The 22,126-nt window shown below is 34.7% G+C and overlaps 1 protein-coding gene across 2 annotated transcripts; it reads left to right on the forward strand.

Annotated features, from left to right (window-relative positions):
• Positions 1 to 6,531: 6,531 nt before the first annotated feature.
• On the forward strand, positions 6,532 to 17,245 carry LOC149800941 (BTB and MATH domain-containing protein 38-like). 2 transcript variants are annotated; one of them, XM_089955010.1, is made up of 3 exons: positions 6,532 to 7,067; positions 12,864 to 12,982; positions 16,499 to 17,245. In XM_089955010.1, the coding sequence occupies exons 1-3, from the start codon at positions 6,766 to 6,768 to the stop codon at positions 16,948 to 16,950; spliced, it is 873 nt and encodes a 290-aa protein (XP_089811136.1). In that variant the 5' UTR covers positions 6,532 to 6,765; the 3' UTR covers positions 16,951 to 17,245. The 2 variants fall into 2 exon arrangements, with proteins under 2 accessions (XP_089811136.1, XP_089811137.1); XM_089955011.1 differs by lacking the exon at positions 6,532 to 7,067 and adding an exon at positions 10,467 to 10,662.
• Positions 17,246 to 22,126: the final 4,881 nt, after the last annotated feature.

A 22,126-nucleotide genomic window follows, 5' to 3' on the forward strand; every position in this document is an offset into this window, starting at 1 on the left:
ATACTCTATAACCCAGAGTACATACATCAGTCATACACCACAATAAAGGGAATTAAAGGTTCTCTGAATTATACCTAAGATATATAAGGTCTTTATTAAATAGCCAGTATAACCAATGAGGAAAGCCGGGGAAATTCTTTTTCTTTAAAATCCTAACCTATGCAAAATACGAAACTGTAGAGCGCCACCTAAACTATTGAGAGCTTATTTTATCGTCATTGATCGCATTGCTTATCATGTCCTCAATACTGTTCAGCTCATTGACGGCAAGAGCTATCCATTCAAGCCTCCACACAATTCAGACATGTGAATGCTACTTTTTATTTCTATGAGCGTTCAATCTCTCTGACTGAATCATTTTTATCATCGCCAAATTGTATGCAGTCTAAACTATGTCATTGGCAGTACATAAAATGTGATATATAATGGATGTAAATAGATTATTTAAGTGTAATTTAATTTATATGCATTGTAAATGTTTTAGTTTGCATTGTTCAACTTCTCATGTAACATTTTTCTTGGGACAATTTTTTAAAAACTGAAATATCTTCTTTTGGTCTAGAAACAATAATTCTGATTTCAGGATGTTATGTTGCATATGTTAATAATTGTAACTGATAGTAACACGTGGTGTATGAGATTTTTAGTTATGTACCTTATCAAATGAACTCAAATAATTAGCTCTCCAGCGTTTTCAATATCCATGTTTGAATGTGGACTAATTGGAAACCTCAATTTCTTTTCTTCAGAAGCAGGCATACTCTATAGCAAGAAATGAATTAAATTTTCTTTCGTCAATTGTGTTGATAATGTTTTGTCGCAATTTGTGTTTATTAAGCCAAGATAAAGTAATGGTTTCATAGTACGCTTGACTATATTTTGAGTCAGCACTAGTAAAAATCCATAATTACATTGGGAATATTTTCATATATATGTGTCTCATAGTGGATCTAATATAACCTCAAGCAGCTGTTTCAAAAGTTCTAGGCAACTCTTAAATCTGATTTAAGTGCTGTATGATAAAAAGAGTTACTAATATTTTTGTTTCACTAGAAATTTACGTATTGGCAAAACACATGCATTTCTTACTAGTATCTGAAAATCTAAGTACATTTAGTAACTGTGTTGTACGTAAACAAAGTCTAGTCTAGTTGCACTTCGTTCAAAATGTGCCGCTGTACTTAAATGGTGATGGTTTTTATGGTGTTTAACACATTGTTTTGTACAGGTTTAGTTATTTCATCAGCTTCAAAAATAGAAGTAAATCTGCTTTAGATACCTAAAGCGGCTAAACAGCATATCAAAATATATAATTCATTTAAACATCAGCGCCGGAACAAAATCCAGACAGTGATTTTGTACCATTTCTTTCTGGTACAAAGCTTAAAACATTTCGTGTTTTTTTAAATAATTTTTTTATACTGTTCTTTACTTTCTTTCTTCATTCGCCTGGTTCTGGCCTTTTAAACTTCTTTTCTTGAGTTTTTTTAAGTTTCGTTCAAATTCAACCTTATGTTGAATCTTTAAGTTTCTTTGCATCAACCTTTTAGTTTCTTTGCATCAACCTTTTTTAATTTCTTTGCATCAGCCTTTTTATTTCTTTGCATCAACCTTTTTGCTTTCTTTGCATCATCCTTTTTGATTTCTTTGCATCAACCTTTTAATTTCTTTGCATCAACCTTTTTGATTTATTGGCATCAACCTTTCAATTTCTTTGCATCAACCTTTTTGATTTATTTGCATCTACCTTTTAATTTCTTTGCATCAACCTTTTTGATTTCTTTGCATCAGCCTTTTTTGATTTCTTCGCATCAACCTTTTAATTTCTTTGCATCAACCTTTTTGATTCTTTTGCATCAACCTTTCTGATTTCTTTGCATCAACCTTTTTGATTTGTTTGCATCAACCTTTTTGATTTCTTTACATCAACCTTTTATATTTCTTGGCATCAGCCTTTTTGATTTCTTTGCCTCAACCTTTTTAATTTCTTTGCGTCAACCTTTTTGATTTATTTGCATCAACCTTTCAATTTGTTTGCATCAGCCTTTCTATTTCTTTGCGTCAACCTTTTAATTTCTTTGCATCAACTTTTTTGACTTTTTTGCATCAGCCTTTTTGATTTCTTTCCATCAGCCTTTTTTATTTCTTTGCATCAACCTTTTAATTTCTTTGCATCAACCTTTTTGATTTATTGGCATCAACCTTTCAATTTCTTTGCATCAACCTTTTTGATTTATTTGCATCTACCTTTTAATTTCTTTGCATCAACCTTTTTGATTTCTTTGCATCAACCTCTTAATTTCTTTGCATCAACTTTTTTGATTTCTTTGCATCAGCCTTTTTGATTTCTTTACATCAGCCTTTTTTGATTTCTTCGCATCAACCTTTTAATTTCTTTGCATCAACCTTTTTGATTCTTTTGCATCAACCTTTCTGATTTCTTTGCATCAACCTTTTTGATTTGTTTGCATCAACCTTTTTGATTTCTTTACATCAACCTTTTATATTTCTTGGCATCAGCCTTTTTGATTTCTTTGCATCAACCTTTTTGATTTCTTTGCATCAACCGTTCTGATTTTTTTGCATCAACCTTTTGATTTCTTTGCATCAACCTTTTGATTTCTTTGATTTCTTTGCATCAACCTTTTTGATTTCTTTACATCAGCCTTTTTGATTTCTTTGCATCAACCTTTCTAATTTCTTTGCATCAACATTTTTGATTTCTTTGCATCAACCTTTTAATTTCTTTGCATCAACCTTTTTGATTTCTTTACATCAACCTTTTTGATTTCTTTGCATCAGCCTTTCTGATTTCTTTGCATCAACCTTTCTGATTTCTTTGCATCAACTTTTTTTATTTATTTGCATCAACCTTGATGATTTCTTTGCATCAACCTTTTTGATTTCTTTGCATCAACCTTTTAATTTCTTTGCATCAACCTTTATGATTTCTTTGCATCAACCTTTTAATTTCTTTGCGTCAAGCTTTTTGATTTATTTGCATCAACCTTTCAATTTGTTTGCATCAGCCTTTTTATTTCTTTGCGTCAACCTTTTAATTTCTTTGCATCAACTTTTTTGACTTTTTTGCATCAGCCTTTTTGATTTCTTTCCATCAGCCTTTTTTATTTCTTTGCATCAACCTTTTAATTTCTTTGCATCAACCTTTTTTGATTCTTTTGCATCAACCTTTTTGATTTCTTTGCATCAACCTTTCTGATTTTTTTGCGTCAACCTTTTTGATTTCTTTACATCAACCTTTTTGATTTCTTTGCATCAACCTTTTTAATTTCTTTGCATCAACCTTTTAATTTCTTTGCATCAACCTTTCTGATTTCTTTGCATCAACCTTTTTGATTTCTTTGCATCAGCCTTTTTTATTTCTTTGCATCAACCTTTTTGATTTCTTTGCATCAACCTTTTTGATTTCTTTACATCAACCTTTTTGATTTCTTTGCATCAGCCTTTTTGATTTCTTTGCATCAACCTTTCTGATTTCTTTGCATCAACCTTTTAGTTTCTTTGCATCAACCTTTAGTTTCTTTGCATCAACCTTTTTGATTTCTTTGCATCAACCTTTTTGATTTCTTTGCATCAACCTTTTTGATTTCTTTGCTACCCTTAGTTTCTGTTTTCGTTTCATTTGTACTTGTTAACCTTCCAATTATTGTCAACTGAATTTTAAGAGATTTAGAGAGTAGTGACAAATAAAATTAAATTTATTTGAGTAAATAAACAATGGATGCAGGGCAATCATTTATGTTTGGAAGTTAAGAAATCACCAAGTTGTACGGAACCGGAAGTTAGAGAGTTTAAAAAGCACAGTACAATAAAAGATGGACGGAATTTATAAAGTGTGCTCTTAAAATGACAAATGATAACAGTAAGCAAAGTTACGAAAACTGTTGGCAAAAATAACACTATTACGGACCCGAACAACACAGAAAATGTATGGGTCAAAGAATATGTACATGACACTAAGTACAACCAATGTCTATTATTTCTATTAACAACAATTAATTTGAAATGGGATTTTACGTAAATACACAGTCTCCATTTACTGCGTTTCCACATTCACATGCAAACTGATGTTGATATCTCTTTCTAACCTGTTCACTTACTGTTCATTTCCTCCATTGTAATTCTAGTTTCATTTAGTTGAGTTTGCACACTTTTACAAAACAGTTATTTTGTATTTCATTTCTTTATTTATTTTCTCTATCAGTTTTTTAATTTTTAATTTAAAATATTTTAATTACTATTTAATAATTGACATGTTTTGTTGGATTTCAGTTACTATTTGATTTATTTGAAAGTTCTACAATTGTAAATTTGGATATTTCTTCATCTGTCGGACGTAAATCTCTTATATATTAATTGTTTTAGATTAATTTTGGGACAATTCTTTGTGTTTTATATTTTAAATGTTTATAACTGCAAAAAGAGAGATGCCCTAATGGAACGAAAATAGATTATTCGTTGTACAATATACACACTTAATACTTTTTATCGTTATTTTCACTAATGATTAATGTGTGGAAATTGATAATTGATCTAGAATCAGCTGCAGACGCTCTCGAGAATGTCTAGATATGCCCATCTATTGCGCCATGGGTGAATCACAATTTGATATACCAGTCGTATTGTAAATACCATATATATATATATATATATATATATATATATATATATATATATATATATATATATATACACACACACACACACAAATAGGTCTTTTTAAAAATCGAATTGCTTCCACCCACACCCTTCCATTTGCACACATCTCTCTCCATATGTATGTATGTATATGTGTATATATATATATATATATATATATATATATATATATATATATATATATATATATATATATATATATATATATATATAGAGAGAGAGAGAGAGAGAGAGAGAGAGAGAGAGAGAGAGATGCGCAAGTGGAAGTGTAGAAGCAAGATTTTTGAAAAGATCTATTTGACTTTACGAACTGAGGCTGGAGTGGGCAGAAATAGGTAGGCGTATATTTAATTGTAAAATGATAAAATTATCGATTCCTTCCACATATCAATGCTTCATTAAGTCTTGAGTCGAATTTTTGTTGTTTTATATAAAAGTGTTTCAAAAATCTTGCAGATATAGATAACTCCTCTAGGATGGATTGTCAGTTTATGAGATGGATTGACAATTTATGAAATAGATTTATGAAAGAAGACGGTTTCGCCCGCATATCTGTCTGCTTTATTTATGTCACAGCTGTTCATTCTCCAAGATACTAACATATTCATCTTTACTTCAGTTTACAACATTTAAGATTTCTGGTATTTTATTTCAAATTACACAATGAACGAAATAAAAGTACGTCATTAAAACATCTCAATTTGGAGAGTAAATGATCCTTCCTGGGAATCTACGTGGATTATATTGATATTCTCACACAGACAAAATATACACGGAAAGCAAGCTGAAGTGACCGTTAAGAATATGGCATTATGACATATTAGCTATTTTCGAAGTTGAGTCTATCGTGAACGAAATCACACAATACTTTTTTTTTTTAGGGATATGAGGATACAATAACACACCACCCCCACCCCGAACATTGTGCTTTTCTGTCACTAAAGTAGTGGTAATCCAAATAATAATGTAGATTCGCAACGAATGAATGCTTCGAAATAATGATGCATCTTCGCATAATAGTCCGTGTGATATGTGAGATGACCCAAGGTAATACAAACATGTCTGCCTTCATAATAAGAGGCATCCAAAGGAGAACACGGTAACGAAATAATTAAATTTGAGCTCAGACTATGATATGTCAAGCTATATACGGCTCATATTTAAATGTGTTTTCAACAAAAAATTTCATCATAAAACTTAAGCGTTTTATGGGAGAGACGTATTTTCAGTTACAACGGGTATATTATGACACATACTATTATTGTCGATGTACAATATTTCCATCCGCCATTCATGTAACTGGAAACTCTCAAAAGAACGTGTTTCTCTAAAGAAATATAATCAGATCAATAGTACAGTCCATACGTTGAGGGGCTTAGTGAAAAGATACGATGCTCACCTTTTTGAACCCCACATTAAACCTAATTCAGATTTAGGGTAAATCCGAAGTCTTTATACATTTAAACGCGTGAATGGTACATCCGATTACCGTCGTGAACTAATTCTAAACGAACGATTGTACTTATTCATGTTGTTTTATGGTTGTGCAGTCATTTAATTGGTTCCAGTTAAGCTACCGTGTTTATCCGCGCATTTTTCTTCTCCAACTGCGGATAGCTATGATCCAAATTTGCCGTGTCATAGCGAAACAGCAGGTCTTTGACCAAGCTTGAACTATTAACTGAAATGAACTACCCTGATGTTCCAGCGCAGCCTATATATATGCAGCTCAACAACTGCACATTTGCTCCTTAGAAGGTATAACAAACGGGTACATACGGTAATTAGGTTCTTAAAAGCAATACCCCCCACCCTTCGTTTAATACAAAGTCAGGTTGACTGTGCATGATATTCGAATAGATTCAACAGGTATTAGGCTTACAAAAAATGTAAAGAAATCCTGACATTATTAATGACTGTGTTGACTTTTATCGCGTTTAGACAGTTATTGGAACAAATGTATTAATATCCAGTAGATATATATCATCTGCCACTTTGCTAAGACACAAACGATCATTTGAACGAAATACTGAGTAACATTTTGGAAAAAGGAAGAAACAAAATAAACTGAATTTTTACTACATCATGGAGTTTGAGAAAATAGAATGCTGGGATGAACAAGTTCTAAAGTTAAAGGAAGAGAGAATTTCTAAAATGGACTTTTATTCGGAACCATTTATGAGAAGGGCTGCAGGTGGTCTCCACATCGACAAGACAGAAAAAGGATGTGTTTCGAATGGAACAAGTAACAGTATGAACGAATCTGATGACCTATTCCACGCGTTTGACCAATCAAATGAAGCTTCAGACTTGCGGTTGATTGTGGAGGGGAAGCCGCTCTATGTTTCACGCGTAGTTCTCTCTCTTGTTTCCCCAGTATTAAAAAGGTGAGTGTCAAGTCCTAATTGTCATATAAAATAAAACTGTGGGGACACACACACACACACACACACACACACACAAATACACTTAATTTAATACTTATTGTAATTGACTTCTCGGCCTTGAGAGATGGCAGCCAATCAGCTGTTGCAAAAGTCATCTGACCAATCTAATCACTCAGTTATATGTGATTTTATTTTATTTTTGCTGATTTTACCGACACCTTTAACACATTATTGGCTATATCATGCAGTGGACATGGCAGCTAAGTTGGTCTGGGCAGGTCTCACTGGACAGTTTATCTGGTGAATTTTCATCCGACAATGACCTATGACAGAAAAATGAGAATAATTTTACACTGAAGATACAAATAAAAACTAATGATATTTTTGTAGAAACCATACATGTGAGATTTTGACTGAGGCAATCAGGTTAATTCCTTATACATCTGGTAGCTTTTATACTGAACCAACACTGCTACCAACCCCTTTTTTTACATTCATTTTTGACAGCAAAAGAGCTGAGCGGGTATTGAACCAACCACCCTTGCATTAGAGTCTGGCGCTCTACCAATTGAATGTTGATCTAATGGTATTTTTTCCGCACGCGGGGTCGGTAAAGCGGTCTGTCAGTAACCTTTAAAGTTTTCGCTATATAACATAGTGATGTAAAATCTGTATAACCTTTTTCTTGGTGCTGAGAAGACTGAACGCAATCAGTCGAGTGGGAACATCGCGAACAAAAATGCGTATTGATCAAAATTTTAGTATACAAAAATAAACATCCAAAGAGCTGGGTAAAACGCGGACTTCACTACCACTAGTAATTTCCCACACTCAGGTCATAAATATGTTCAGAATTCGAAATTTTCGGCAATATCACACTGCCTTCATCAGAGACTAATGATGATCATGTGACCTATGATGGTCACGTGATACGATGAGACTGTTGTAGATGGGTGTTATTCAAGCCCCTCATCCATGTCCTATGTCAACATCAGTCGCTGATGAAAGCAGTGTGACATTGCCGAAAATTGTGAATCCTGAACATATTTATGCACTGAGTGTGGGAAATTACAAATGATCATGAATTATCCAGAGCAAGGAAGAAACCTTTTTCAGTTGTATGGACTTCACATTTATCAAGAGAACAACGGTGCATTTATGTATTAGAACAGAATTTTTTAGTACAAGTAACAAGATTGAAATTTTCTCTAAGTGGTATTAAAAGTAAGTTGATAAATTACATTGAAAGTAATTTTTTATTAAAATATTTTGAGATTTAATCCATTTATTTCGGTATTACAATTATATACTACTTAATACAGATTGCGTTCTTATGATCAAGTACGAACCGTCTATACATACATTTCCCTTGTATCCTAGGGTCGGCGCACAAAAAAAAACATAAGCTATTACTAATCGCGCTGACGTTGTAGAATTGTCTGTCTAATGACGTACATAGATCTAGACGATAATCTGTAAGAGACTACGAAGCCTCACTTTGAGATTCTGGCCATTGCAAGAGCTAGGAGTGCGCCATATTTGGCGTTGTCTTAAGAAACTGTGTATATAAAGCCCCAGCCACGGGCTGACGTTTGTTTTGCTGGCCAGAAGCTCAAACAGACTTTTGTCTTTACAGCTCGATCCCCTACCCTCGCAAGCCAAGATTTTCAAACATGTAGCTGTATTTACAACATCATCAAGTGACACCTCTTTCAAGAGGATTGAACTTCCTTTCTTTTCTCTCTCTCTCGATTTTTGGAAACAGATTGACTTAGAGTATACGAAACAAATCTTCACATAAAAGCTGGTGAAGAAATCTTTTCGTAAAAGCTGGTGAAGAAATTCTTTCGTAAAAGTTGGAGGAGAATAGAACGAAGGGAGGATAACATGGATAAAGGTGTCACTCCGCATAATGATGATTCACGAGAGAGACTCGCGCCAAAACCTTTGCGACCATCAGACGTCACGCCGCCCAGCTACGCTACATGAACTCCGGAACGACTTGACAACTCTTCTGTGATTTTCGTACTTTTCGCACACAAGAAGAGTTTGTTCTGTTGTTGTTGTTGTGGGGTTTAACGCCATTTTTCAGCACGATAGGCTATACATGGCGGCCAGTATTAATGGTGGAGGAAGAACCCGGAAAACCCCGGAAAGAACCACCGACCCACGAGAAGCTACTGGCAAGCTTTCTCACATGCCCACATTGGCTGAATCTTAGACTCGAACCGCCGCAGACAGAGGTGAGATGGCAGTGATCCGTAACGAAGAGCGCTTTAGACCACTCGGCCACTGTTCTGAAACATCAGCGCCAGAAACATTACAAAGGCAAGGAACATATTACAAGTATACAATGTATACCTTGCCGGTGAGAATTCTTCTTGCAGTAACACCTGAAATTCCAGACATGTCGAATGCATACTATACATATTCCAGCCCCGAAGTCGAGCTACCTACAACCCAGTCTGAAATACATCTATCCATGCCAAAAACAGATTTTCATGGGTCCAACAGCGACATCTCCGCCGGGCCCCAAGTCAACGACAGTAGCAATGACAGTTTCCTTTCCGGTGATAGTGACTTGAACTTTTACGATTTGAACTCTTTCTATATTAAAGACAATAAGTGTATTGTTTACTATTCATTTAATATACAATTCATTTCATAAGGAGACTAATTCTGGACTGTGGTAATTCTCACACAGGTATGTTTTTGCTATACCATATCTTGAATTACAAAACAATACAAGATTTGTGCGTTAATTTCAAAATATTTCCAAACAAAATGATCTAATTTATGCTGTATTTACTGCCTTATTTAGTAACAATAACACTTTCTACCTACTTCAGTAACATTCATCGCGCTAGATAAAGTTTCCACTACAGAGATTGAATGAATCTACCGACTTTAACTTGCATCCCAGACCAAGCTTTTACATCAAACCTGTTCGTACTGAAATCTGAAACCACCGTATACGTTTCGCTGCCTGCACACATTTAACAATGTCGTACCGTATTCGCCTATCTTAGCGAGAATTGTAATATCCGCCTAGCCTTCTCAAACATATTGATGCAGATGTTTATTGTGTCAGCCCAATGGGATTCGATAATGCTATTGAGAGTTTTCTCTTATGTTTTCATACGAATCTTATGAATGTATACCTTATGGTATTGTGTCACGGCGATAACGCCATAGAAACGGCTCTAATGCCTTCAAACCAGTCAGAAGAGGTGTTGTCGTGTTGTTCATTAAATATGTATGCTAAAATGATAAATTAGTCAAAGTGTCAGAGCGATTACTCGAAACCGAGTTTTCCACGTTGCATAGCTCTCATAAGACATGAGCAGTTATTGGCCTACGTACGGTCAACTTCTGCGTCTACTTTGTTTGAAACGATAACGGCGATACATTCTCTTTGCTACGTCACAGGTAACTTCGGTAATACTCGCCCATTTCAAGTTGTACTTGACCACACCAACCAGTGTTACGATTATAATGATATTTTCACTTTTGCTCTTATGTTAGATGCGATTTCTATTTCATACATACGCAGTTCAAGGTTTGATTGCAAGTGAATAGACGTTATGGTTATAAGGTAGGACATAACACAACATTAAAATTGTTACTTTCCTTATTCTTGGCTAATACCAAATTCTTATCACATTCTCTTCGCAACCATTTTTACTTTATTGTTGCTGGTATTTCTTTGTTGATATTATCTATGCAATAGGAAGATGCACTCAATATCGGCTCACTAGTACTATCCATAAGAACGGGAATTCTTTTCACCACACTTGGCTGAAGCAAAATAATAACCGTAGTCACCCAAAAATATGTTATGCTGATGTTATACAAAATAAATTTATTAAAAAAAAATAACAAAAAAAAAGAGCAAAATAACATACAAAAAAAGAGAAGAAATTTAAAGATGACAAGAACTGCATGTTAATATTAGTGTATAATTATTTAACAAGACTAATCGAAAGTAGATTGCGTATAATTCTACTGAGTATTTGTCAGTGCTTTTTCTCATTGTCATTTTTGTATTTTACTGAGTACCTTGCGGTGATTTTTCTCATTGTAATTTTTGTATTTTACTGAGTACCTTGCAGAAATTTTTCTCATTCTAATTTAAATATTTTACTGAATATTTTGTAGTGGGTTATTTTTTTTCTCTTATTTTGCCTTTTATATTTTACTGAATACTTGCATTGTTTTCTCATTGTATATTTTGTATTTTACTCTCTATTTGCAGTGTTTTTCTTACGTATTTTTGAAATATGTCTCACAATTTTTTTTATTATTGAATGTCTTGATCTGTCACTTTTTACATTTCTATTTATGAATGTAATTTTTTTCTCTCGAGCCTCGAGGACTCGGCTCAAATGAACCGGAGGGTATTATTAGGACAGAATTTTTTAGTACAAGTAACAAAATTGAAATTTTCTCTAAATGGTATTACAAGTAAGTTGATAAATTATATTGAAAGTAATTTTTTATTAAAATATATTGAGTTTGAATCCATTTATTTCGGTATTACAATTATATACTACTTAATACAGATTGCGCTCTTATGATCAAGTACGAACCGTCTATAGATTCATTTCCCTTGTATCCTAGGGTCGGCGCACAAAAAAAAAACATAAGCTATTGCTAATCGCGCTGACGTTGTAGAATTGTCTGTCTAATGACGTACATAGATCTCGACGATAATCTATAAGAGACTACGAAGCCTCACTTTGAGATTCTAGCCATCGCAAGAGCTAGGAGCGCGCCATATTTGGCGTTGTCTTAAGAAACTGGTATATAAAGCCCCAGCCACGGGCTGACGCCAGTTTTGCTGGCCAGAAGCTCAAACAGACTTTTGTCTTTACAGCTCGATCCCCTACCCTCGCAAGCCGAGATTTTCAAACATGTAGCTGTATTTACAACATCATGAAGTGACACCTCTTTCAAGGGGATTGAACTTCCTTTCTTTTCTCTCTCTCTCTCTCTCTCGATGTTTGGAAACAGATTGACTTAAGAGTTTACGATGCAAATCTCATCGTAAAATATGCACAAACTTCTGAATCGCAAAGCGAAGTGCTGAACTCCACCCACCCACCCATTTCTCTTCTTCACAATCAATCTCGTACTAATATCAATTTAATCCTGATACACTGTACCTCGAATAAACGTTGCCCTCCACCCTTAATATTGATGAAGGCCCTCTTAAGAATAATTTAACTATCACCATCTGTCAATCAAACACTGTTTATTGCTGACCATGACTGACTTTAGACCAATGATGTTACTGGCAAGTCATTGCATAGTGACAACTACACTGCAGCTTTGCTGAAGCATTTACCAAGAGACTGTTACTATAGGGCTAATACAATGTAGGGCTAATACAATTCTGAATACTAGAGTCATTATACTTTAACTTTGTTCATAGTTTTGTATTTTAAAAAATCGTCAGTTTGTACCTAATCATGCTATATGGGAGTCTTTATAGTTTCAATACATCGGCCACCAACATGTAATTCTGTCAAAAGAAAATATTGTGAGAAAAGAGTTGTTGCTATTATTATCACGTGATTTATTAAGATATCAATCAATAAATCATATCTGGCATTTACTTAATTAGTATTACATCTATATAAATTTAAACGAAAATCTGAGTAACACAATAACGGAAAATTTGAACCGAACCACTCCGAGACTTCGCAGCTGTATTGCACTAAAAGCAATTTTTGTTTATATTTTATTTTAGAAAGTAAATATTTTATTTTAAGTAAAAAGTCTCATCCTTTTCAGACTATTCTCCTCCTCAGAGAGCGAGGACACGGTAGAGTTCCTTCTGCCTGGAAAGCGTTATGAAGATATTGTAGAATTTCTATGCTGTGTCTACCCCAATATACTAAAAACTATCACAGGTTTGTAATTCGCACATTCGTATGTTCTTTATTTATATATTGCAGTCTTCCACTTAGATACTCAATGTGTAAGCCCTAAAATAAACGAATCATGTATAATTTAGATGTACACCCTAACAGCTCTTTTAAGATCTCAATGCAACATCAAAACTAGTTAAAACTATTGGGCAAGTTATGAAGTATGAACTTTTAATTATTGCAGGATTCATTGATGAAACTCAATGCAGTAGTATTTCGCACGTTAATCAAATCTCAAGTTTGCAACGCCGTATTCCCTGTTTAAGATTGCAATCGATACTTTTGAGACATGAAGGGATTTGTGCTGGTACTGGTGGTTTTAAATAAAATGGTGTATGTGTTCCAACTTTATCCAAGAAAGGAACATGTAGTGTTACCGCGTATCGTCATATACGAGTTTCATTTGTGATCAATAACGTTTTTCGTGAATTTTTGGAACCAAATCTGGTATTATATTTTACATGAAACATACCCCAGTCATATTCCGTTTTAACCGATTTTCGACAAGAGTTGAGACGAATATATGCCCATATTTGTCTTAGAAATCGACCCTTCAATGAGATATATTGGCGTTGACATCAATGTTCAATGTGTACATTTCACTTTCAGTTTGAAGGACAGGAGACAAGCGTATCAGAGAGAGAGAGAGAGAGAGAGAGAGAGAGAGAGAGAGACAGACAGACAGACAGGCAGACAGAGAGACAGAGACAGTGATCAAAACGCCTTAGGGGGCGCTCACCAGATAATATGTACTTTTGAGAGAGTGACGTATGCAAGGTGAAGTAGTTCGCATCTAAAACATGCACAATGGAGAGAATGTTGGCATACCTCTATGCTACATTAATGTAATGTGGATGATATTTCTTTTGGATATTGTACTTTTGGAAATTTTACATGATTTAAGCACACTGCTAACTAAAATTACTGCTCCCTTGTGTTAAAAAATCAGCCTGAATTAGTCTAAAGTACACTATACATAGCAGCTATCAAAATAGGGAAAATGAATTTTGCCAGACTAGACAATACCAGCTTCTGAAAGTGCAATGAATGAATTACCAAACATGTAAAAATGTAATACAAGTTATCGGCTCTTTTTTTTTATACAATTTACCTCTGAAGTTCAGGAAGTAAAAATGACCAAGTAGAGCTAGCACATTTTTGAAAGATTCACATTTGAAGTAAGGCCAAGCTGTATACACTATAACCCATAGTACACCCATCATTTCATACATAAAAAAGGGAATTAAAGGTTCTTTTAATTATACCTAAGATATACAAGGTCCTTTATAAATAGCCAGTATAACCAGTGAGGAAAGCCGGGGAAATTCTTTTTCTTTAATATCCTAACCTATGCAAAATACGAAACTGTAGAGCGCCACCTTAGTTAAAAGCCATGCACACCCCATTCGTTCGCGGGTAGTGTCTGTGTGACTGTAGTTGATGGGATGCTTTTGGTTTTGTTTCTGTTGGTTTTTACGGCACTTTTATCAAGTTGTTAGCTTAAGCTTATAGAGAAAATTGGAGCTAAATACCATTCCCAAAGACACATCAAGGTAGCAGACCAGAGATGGCCTGGGCTAGTATCGAACTTACAATCACTGGAGTAAGAGTCCAGTGCTTTCAATACCCAAACAAACTTCCAATGCCTAACACAGATCGTCGTCCTTGATGACTGGTGTGAGATAGGCAGCACCTACAATACTGAGTTGCAATATCTTGTCTTACCTGTTACGCGCTGCATTAAACAAACAAGCAAATGATCATGTGACTCAACGAGGAAGATCGTTTAAAACTACGTTGAAAAGGTGTAAATACTAGTCCTTACAATGTATGCACTGATGGGGTTTCATGATTGCGCATCATCACTGTAAGAGAAGTATATAAAAAAAAAAAGAAATAGTAACTGTTGAGCGAAAAATTAGTCACCGTTACCTGCTTTTTGCAAGCATCAAGTTAAGTAGCACGCCTGAGTTTAAATGTACCCCATTAGATTCAGCGATTGCACGTGCAGTTATTTAACTTGAATGAATTCAGCGCAGAAACTGAATGCAGGCACGTACAGGAAGAACACCGTCCCTCGAAAAGGATTACTAGATTTTTTTCATGTGCTTCGGTGCAGAATAGGAAAATTATGCCCGATGGTCAGAATTTTGTGTCAGACATTGGGGTTTGCCGAGTGCCTGACGTAAAATTTGGATCCCAAGGGTAGAAGTTTCCTATCCTAAACTGAAGCATAATGGATTCTGAACGAAAATGAAGGTGGAGGTAAAATGGTATGTTGTGAATACTGAAGTAACTTCAAACTGCAAAATATCCATGGAAAGTTTCCTTACCTCCAGATTTAGGTTAAAAAGTTAGATTAAACTGAACTATTCATTGTAAACTTTAACAGATTTGTTAACTAATCTTTGCTTGCAAATAAAACATTGTTTAAAATGGCCATGCTAACATCAAATACGCAGCGTCCGAATTGCGTACCGCAGATAGATAGTTTGCGCAATGATACAGATGAGAGCATGTAAATCAGTAAAGTTCCACTATTATCAGTAAGAGTAATCGTGGCAGACATAAATAATGAAATAGTCCTCGATTTGTCTTTGATTTAGAATTGATTTAGCCGTCAGAAATAATAATGAGACTAAAAATGTTTTTAAAAAAATAAGGTTTACAACCATTGCTAATGTTTCGTTTGGAGTATCCTTTGATTTGCTTTGATTTGCTTTGGTACGAAAATGTGTTGCAATACATGTTTATCTTGATTACTGTGAAAGAATATTTAAATGATCATGGAAATCGGGACGTGGTTGCTACTTTGTGTGAAATAGGATCGCAGTAGAGGGTCAAAATCGTCTACTAGGCATGACTCCTGACTACTGTGCACGCGATAATATTTTTAATGGCTTCAAGTAACACTAAGCAATAATACGTATCATAGGCGCTTGCTGCTTACCAGTTCTAGCTAACATTTCTTGTAGTTAGTTCCGTGTGAGCCACCTTCTGTTGTCTTTTTCTTTCTCTACAAGGATATAGACAGAAAGGAATGCAATACTGGTACAAGAGGCTCTCGTGGGGCTAATGGTTTTCATTAATCATAATAACAAATAAAACTGCAAATGATTGAAATCATCAAAGCAAATACAGGGAAACAAATAGGCGAACAAACGTGAAAGTCGAGAGTCATTCGAAGGCGTTTCCCAATATCTGCACATAAAGTAGCGGAATATATAATCCTAAAATGCAAAGAAGTGCTGATTCAAGTCCCCATCAAAGCCTGGACAAATGTTTCACATTAATTCAAGAACATACAATTTTTTTTTGGTAATACATACCCTTACACCCACAAAAAATCTTGATAAACTTGGGAAGAAGAATGGGCAAATGTAAATATTTTAAACCAATAACACATAGTAGATCTGTATGTATAGCTTCCTTTAACAATTTTTTTATTTCTGGAGATAGATTAAATCGTATATTGAACTATTTACTCTTTTTTCTTAGACGATAATGTCGAGGCCATGTTGCAGCTTGGTGACGAATTCGGAGTAAAGAAATTGATGGGAAAATGTGAAGACTTTCTTGTCAGGAAGCTTGAAAACGGTAACCCCAGACCACATCCGGAAGAAATTATAAATTGTTTGTGTATCGCCGAGCGTTATGGGTTAGAAACATTACGAAAGACCAGCTTCGACAGCGCTGCCAAAACGGAATCGGAACTACTTGAAAATGTCCAGGAGTTCTGGGAGCTTCCAAATGTCACCACCACAAGTGTGTTCATCCGCCGTCTGAAGCTCTTGGAGAACTGTGACAAAAATATCCGCTCCAAAATCAATGAAGTCAATACACACTGCAGTTTGTATCACAAAGGAGAGAGAAGCACTGATACATTATGTGTCAAATGCTTTGCGTGTATTGGTAAAACTGCCGTCAGCGAATTAAAACTAGTTATGTGATGGATGAAATTCTAAACAAGTTTCGAGTGGAAAGAATTGTAATTCATGCAATACCAAACATAAAACGAAGCTCTTTTTAAAAAGATGAGAACAAGATTTTCCATTATCCTACAAATGAACTCTTCGTCAAACACGCAATAACCAATTCTCATTTGATTTACGGTAACGTTTTCTACGAACCATTTCTCACTCGAATACTTACTGATCTGTGCACAAGAATACTTTCAGATACTTGTAACGGAATAAATTTATTTTTGTGACAATTAAAGTTTCAATTAAAATTCTTATATACTTCCGCTAGAGGTCATTGTTAATACCTTCCAAGATGCACGCAAACCTTTTGTGTTTAACACCCCTCTCTCTGTCTGACCTAATAACCTTTTTACTTTTCTTACTAGCAATTTGTAACATATGTTCTTCTCTGGTTGTGTTGTGACTGACTTTTAGTGCATTTCAAAACGCTGAAATTAAACGTTCTACCTACTTAATTTAGAATAAGTTAAATCAAAATATTACATCAAGATTGCTCGTCGAACTTCAATTCAGTCAGTTGTATTATCTTAGAAGTAAGCCCATATTTACAAATGTAAGCGACATTTTACAAGTATGCTGTAATCACTCAAGCTTATTGTCATTATCAACGATTGGAAGAAGAAAGTGATTATTTTTTTTTTAAAAATGCAACAGGTCTAGGTGTTAATATTTGTTGAAACGTTTACAGCACATACTAAAAAGTTCGGGGGTCCCGAGTGGCCTAGTGGTCTAAAGCGCTCTCCGTTACGGGATCATTGCCATCTCACCTCTGCGTGGGTTCGAGTCTCGGATTCGGCCAATGTGGGTATGTGAGAAAGCTTGCCAGTAGCTTCTCGTGGGTCGGTGGTTCTTTCCGGGGTTGTCCCGGGTTCTTCCTCCACCATTAATACTGGCCGCCATGTATAGCCTATCGTGTGCTGAAAAATGGCACCTAGCTGGGAACTTGAGTTTTCCACATATATAGAATTACGTTATGGTGACGACCTGTTTAGATATGCATGCTCATATATTCAATCTTAGCTATTGTTTTGTGACTCTGTGAGAAGAGGATTAATTTTGTACAACTGTCGGTAGCAGGATTAGTAAAGTAAGAAATCGAAATCTGAATAGAGTCTGGAACAGTTCAGTACAAATGCGTTTACAATTCTTAATACAATATGCCTCTTCTACTGCACGCAAATTTTGTATGCTTTATGCACCGTGCATGCTGATTAATTCTACCTTTTCCCATTCGATTCACCAAAACGTATCCAAATTCGGATCATTATTTAGGTGTAATGGGTTGTTTCAGTTAAAATATTGTTTTAATACTGTTATAGTTAATTGCTACGAATCAGTCAAGTCTGATTATAGCTGATTGCCCGAAAGACGTCGGACGCGTTCTTTACCGTTAGACACCGAGATGGCAGGGATACTCTCCGATCTCATTAGAGAGCCTTCGGGATTGTCTGTTTCTGCACCAGCTGTAAGTTCAGTTTGAGGGTGGGATCCTTTCTCAGTATAGACCGCTTGTTTGAGTGCGTGGGATTCGTCCAAATTTGACATTCTTTCATTTGTTGAGTATGTTTTCGCTTTCTACATGGCTGTGTGAATGTAATCTGGTTTCGATCTTCTAAGATGGGTAGGTGTATGTCCTTCAAATGAGATCTACCAACGGTAGTTTGAAGTCCATTGTTTTTTATTCGTCCGAGTATTGGGCATGACTTCGTTCAAAACAGAAGCCGCGGTAACAAAATTATAAAATCGACTGAGCAATATCGAACAAAATAGCCTTTTCTCCAGTTAAAATATGACGCTCATTGACTGCAAAAAGACCTAGACGGTCTGGACCAAGCAGTGTTGAACAATTAAATGACGAGAAGGCGTGAACAAACGGACTAACTAGTTAGCAAAGCAATTAAAGATTTTGATTAAAATATCAGGAACTAATCGCTATCAGCTTTACACAGTGGAAGAATGTTATATCCTCTTTACAAACATAAGTTCTCTCAGTAATTGTTACCTATTTTTATATTTCAAAATTTTGATACTAGCAAATGGTCGCATTTTCACGTTCCGTTGTCATACATTTATTTGAATTTGTTGCAATGCGACGGTAGTCGAGGTATGCCGAAGTAAGTTGAAGTAGGGCCATGTTGGGGATATGTTTGTTGAACGAAACGAACCGTTGTTTACAGTTCCAATAGGCATAATATATTTTTCATTCGTTTCGTTAAAGAATAATATTTCAACGTAACCCGATTTCGGCATTCCCGGCTTTCATCGCTTTCCAGCCAACTGAAATGTAGGCCTACGAAATTTGAAAACAGGTCCTTTTATTTTGTGAGACTTTGAATTTATTATAGAAAATACATTAGAGCAAGTAAAGTTTGACTAAAACATTATGACTTTACTTTGTATTAAAGCGTCGTTATTTTAGTTGTCAGTTGTGTGAAATAATCCTGAAAATTTGACTTTCGTAACGATGTTACTTGACATCAAAACACGCTACAGAGCGCCGTTAATAAGGCCGGTCTCTCTGAACACCCCAACACACCTCAGTACACCCCAAGACTCTCAAAGAACACCCCAATATTACAAAAACATAATAAGAAGCAGGAATAAAAAGCAAACACACATACAGACATTGTTACCATCAGTGATTAATAGTATTGATGTCCCTATTTCCAATAACCTACAGAAACTAACTCTTATACATCAAATATCTTTAATTTTATAACATTATTAAACAATTTCCTTATTTAATGGCTATGCACCATACTTCTCTCATTTATTTTGTTATAAACTGTTTATTTACAAATTTTCATTTTAAATCATGCATCAACATTATTGACAGACGTTTAGAGTACATGACCAAAGTGTTACAAACTGCACACGAGTGATTTCCCTTGATTTGAAGTAGCCGTGAAGGCAAGTCGCTCCGTAATTCCTTTCGATTTTACATCAATGTCATGTTTGATATATCAAATGTAATTTATCTAAACTGTCTGATTATACAGGCCATTTAACGATTGGTACAGTCACATAGACAATTGATTATCAATAATAACTCACAAACCACCAAGTCGCTTAATTCTCTGTATGAATTACTCTGTCTTAATAGCGAATCCAGAGGACATGACAAAAATATTACCCAAATTACAGACTGATTAAAAGAAGAAAAACGATGAAACACACATAACTGGTTTGGTTTAGAAGTTATTAATGTTTTCGCAAGCATAGTAATAGAATATGAAAGGTAGATTTTCATCGTTTTAAATTTATTTAATATAGCAAGTTTCTAGCTGAAATCAGAAGAAGAAAAAAAATATGAGCGATCGCATTTACATTTATTTTTATCAAAATAACTTTCCAAAGATTCCATAAAGAAATTATAAAATTAACTTTTAGTAAATCAGGCCATTATCAACACTATCAAACAGCAATGCATATTTATTGACTATTTAGCTCTCTAGCAAATCGTGTTTTCTTCGCATTATATTTACAAAACAAATTGCATAAAGAGTTATTGACGAGTAAAACGATATCAAATAGTTATTGATGAGTAAAACGATTGTATAACGTATCAAAGAGTTGTCGGAAACAGTACAAACGAACATCCGATTGTTGTTGGTCCTGTCCTTCTGTACACAATCGCTTCTTACAGAACTTACAAGAGCTTTCTGGAGCATATTGCTACATAGCTAGATAGAGGTGTTTAGTCCGTGGTAGTAAGAGTGCCTGAAATGACAGAGTCTGGAGTTGCAAATCCGAAAAGCAAAATACAGAGATTTTCGCAAACGTCATCAAGGATATTAAACGTATACAGAAATCAAAGTACATGAAATCACAAAATGGAGAATTAACTGTAATTAATAAAGCTATTATTATTATATACTGCTAATTATAAAATAGATATTGTGTTTTGGAAAGTTAAATATTATTAAGAATTTACATGTATCTGTATCTGTAATCGTAGTATTGATTTATTGTATAGAAGATTTCGCTACTAACTTCATGCTCGGTACTAATTAATTTAAAAATAAAATACATTCAAAACTACAGAACATGATATATTGGTATTTAAAGTCAAACATCTAATACTTCGCAATTACTGCAAACACTGACAGAATAAAAAAGAATAATGAATCATTACACTAACCTGTTGATATGTCCCGCACATATTACAAGACAAAGCAAGCTGGCGAGGCCTGACATGATTATGATGGTGTACACAAGGACAAAATGTCATTGTCACAATAAAACAGTTCAGTTCATGTCGTACCAAAATATATCCGATCAAAATGTCACAATATAAACTGTAATTACTATAAATTAATCCAAAATTTATCCACATGTTTGGCTCTTTTGTACAAATTTAAAGCGTGCGGTGCGTTTAATTTTCAAACCTTTTTCTTTTCATAATTGAGTGTTTACATCTTCTTTTAAATTGCAGACATCAATGAATAACCGTGTGATTAGTGGGAATGGCCATTAGCAGTGTGCTAATTATTGTTTCTATAAAAAATCTGATATTTTAAATGCAAATTTCTAGTGTGCAGTAAATGTGATTTATTTTCATTCAGATTAGCGTGCACTCATTAACATAATAAACGTGAATTGAATTATAATTAACTGTTGACATTTTTTCGGCGACTTAGATATGTGTTGGTATCTTCTTTAATTGCATAAGTCAATTAATAATGGCGTGATTAGTGGAAATTAATATTAGCGCTAATTATTATTTTAAATATGCATGAATTGGGGGCGAATTGTCTCTTGACTGGAGTTGAAGTGTCTTGGTGTCGAAATGTCTTGGGAATTTTCTTGGGGTTGAAATGTTTTTCTCCCATGTGGTATTGCTACTTATTTATAAATGTTGATAAATATTCACGTTACGGCACCCGAACACTCTTCGTCGAAATGGGAGCTATGTCCCTTGGCAACTCTTTGACCTCGCTACTTTTTCCGTTAAATAAACAATCGCTAAATATTCACACTTTTTTGTTTCTATGTTTGTGTTGTTGTTGAAATTTAAAGTAGGTAATTTATTGATTCTTGATGTGTTCTTTGATAGTCTTGGGGTGTCCTATGGTGTATTGGGGTGTCTTGGGGGTGTTTAGTGAGACCCTTAGTTAGGCTGTAAGACCTTGACGACCACAAC

The sequence above is a fragment of the Sinohyriopsis cumingii genome, chromosome 4, assembly GCF_028554795.1.
Source record: "Sinohyriopsis cumingii isolate HCF-2022 chromosome 4, ASM2855479v2, whole genome shotgun sequence".
NCBI lineage: Eukaryota > Metazoa > Mollusca > Bivalvia > Unionida > Unionidae > Sinohyriopsis > Sinohyriopsis cumingii.

Coding starts and splice junctions, on each gene's coding strand:
- LOC149800941 (XM_089955010.1), top strand. CDS start 6,766: ATGGAGTTTGAGAAAATAGAATGCTGGGATGAACAAGTTCTAAAGTTA. Junction 7,068..12,863: donor GTTTCCCCAGTATTAAAAAG/GTGAGTGTCAAG, acceptor CATCCTTTTCAG/ACTATTCTCCTCCTCAGAGA. Junction 12,983..16,498: donor TATACTAAAAACTATCACAG/GTTTGTAATTCG, acceptor CTTTTTTCTTAG/ACGATAATGTCGAGGCCATG.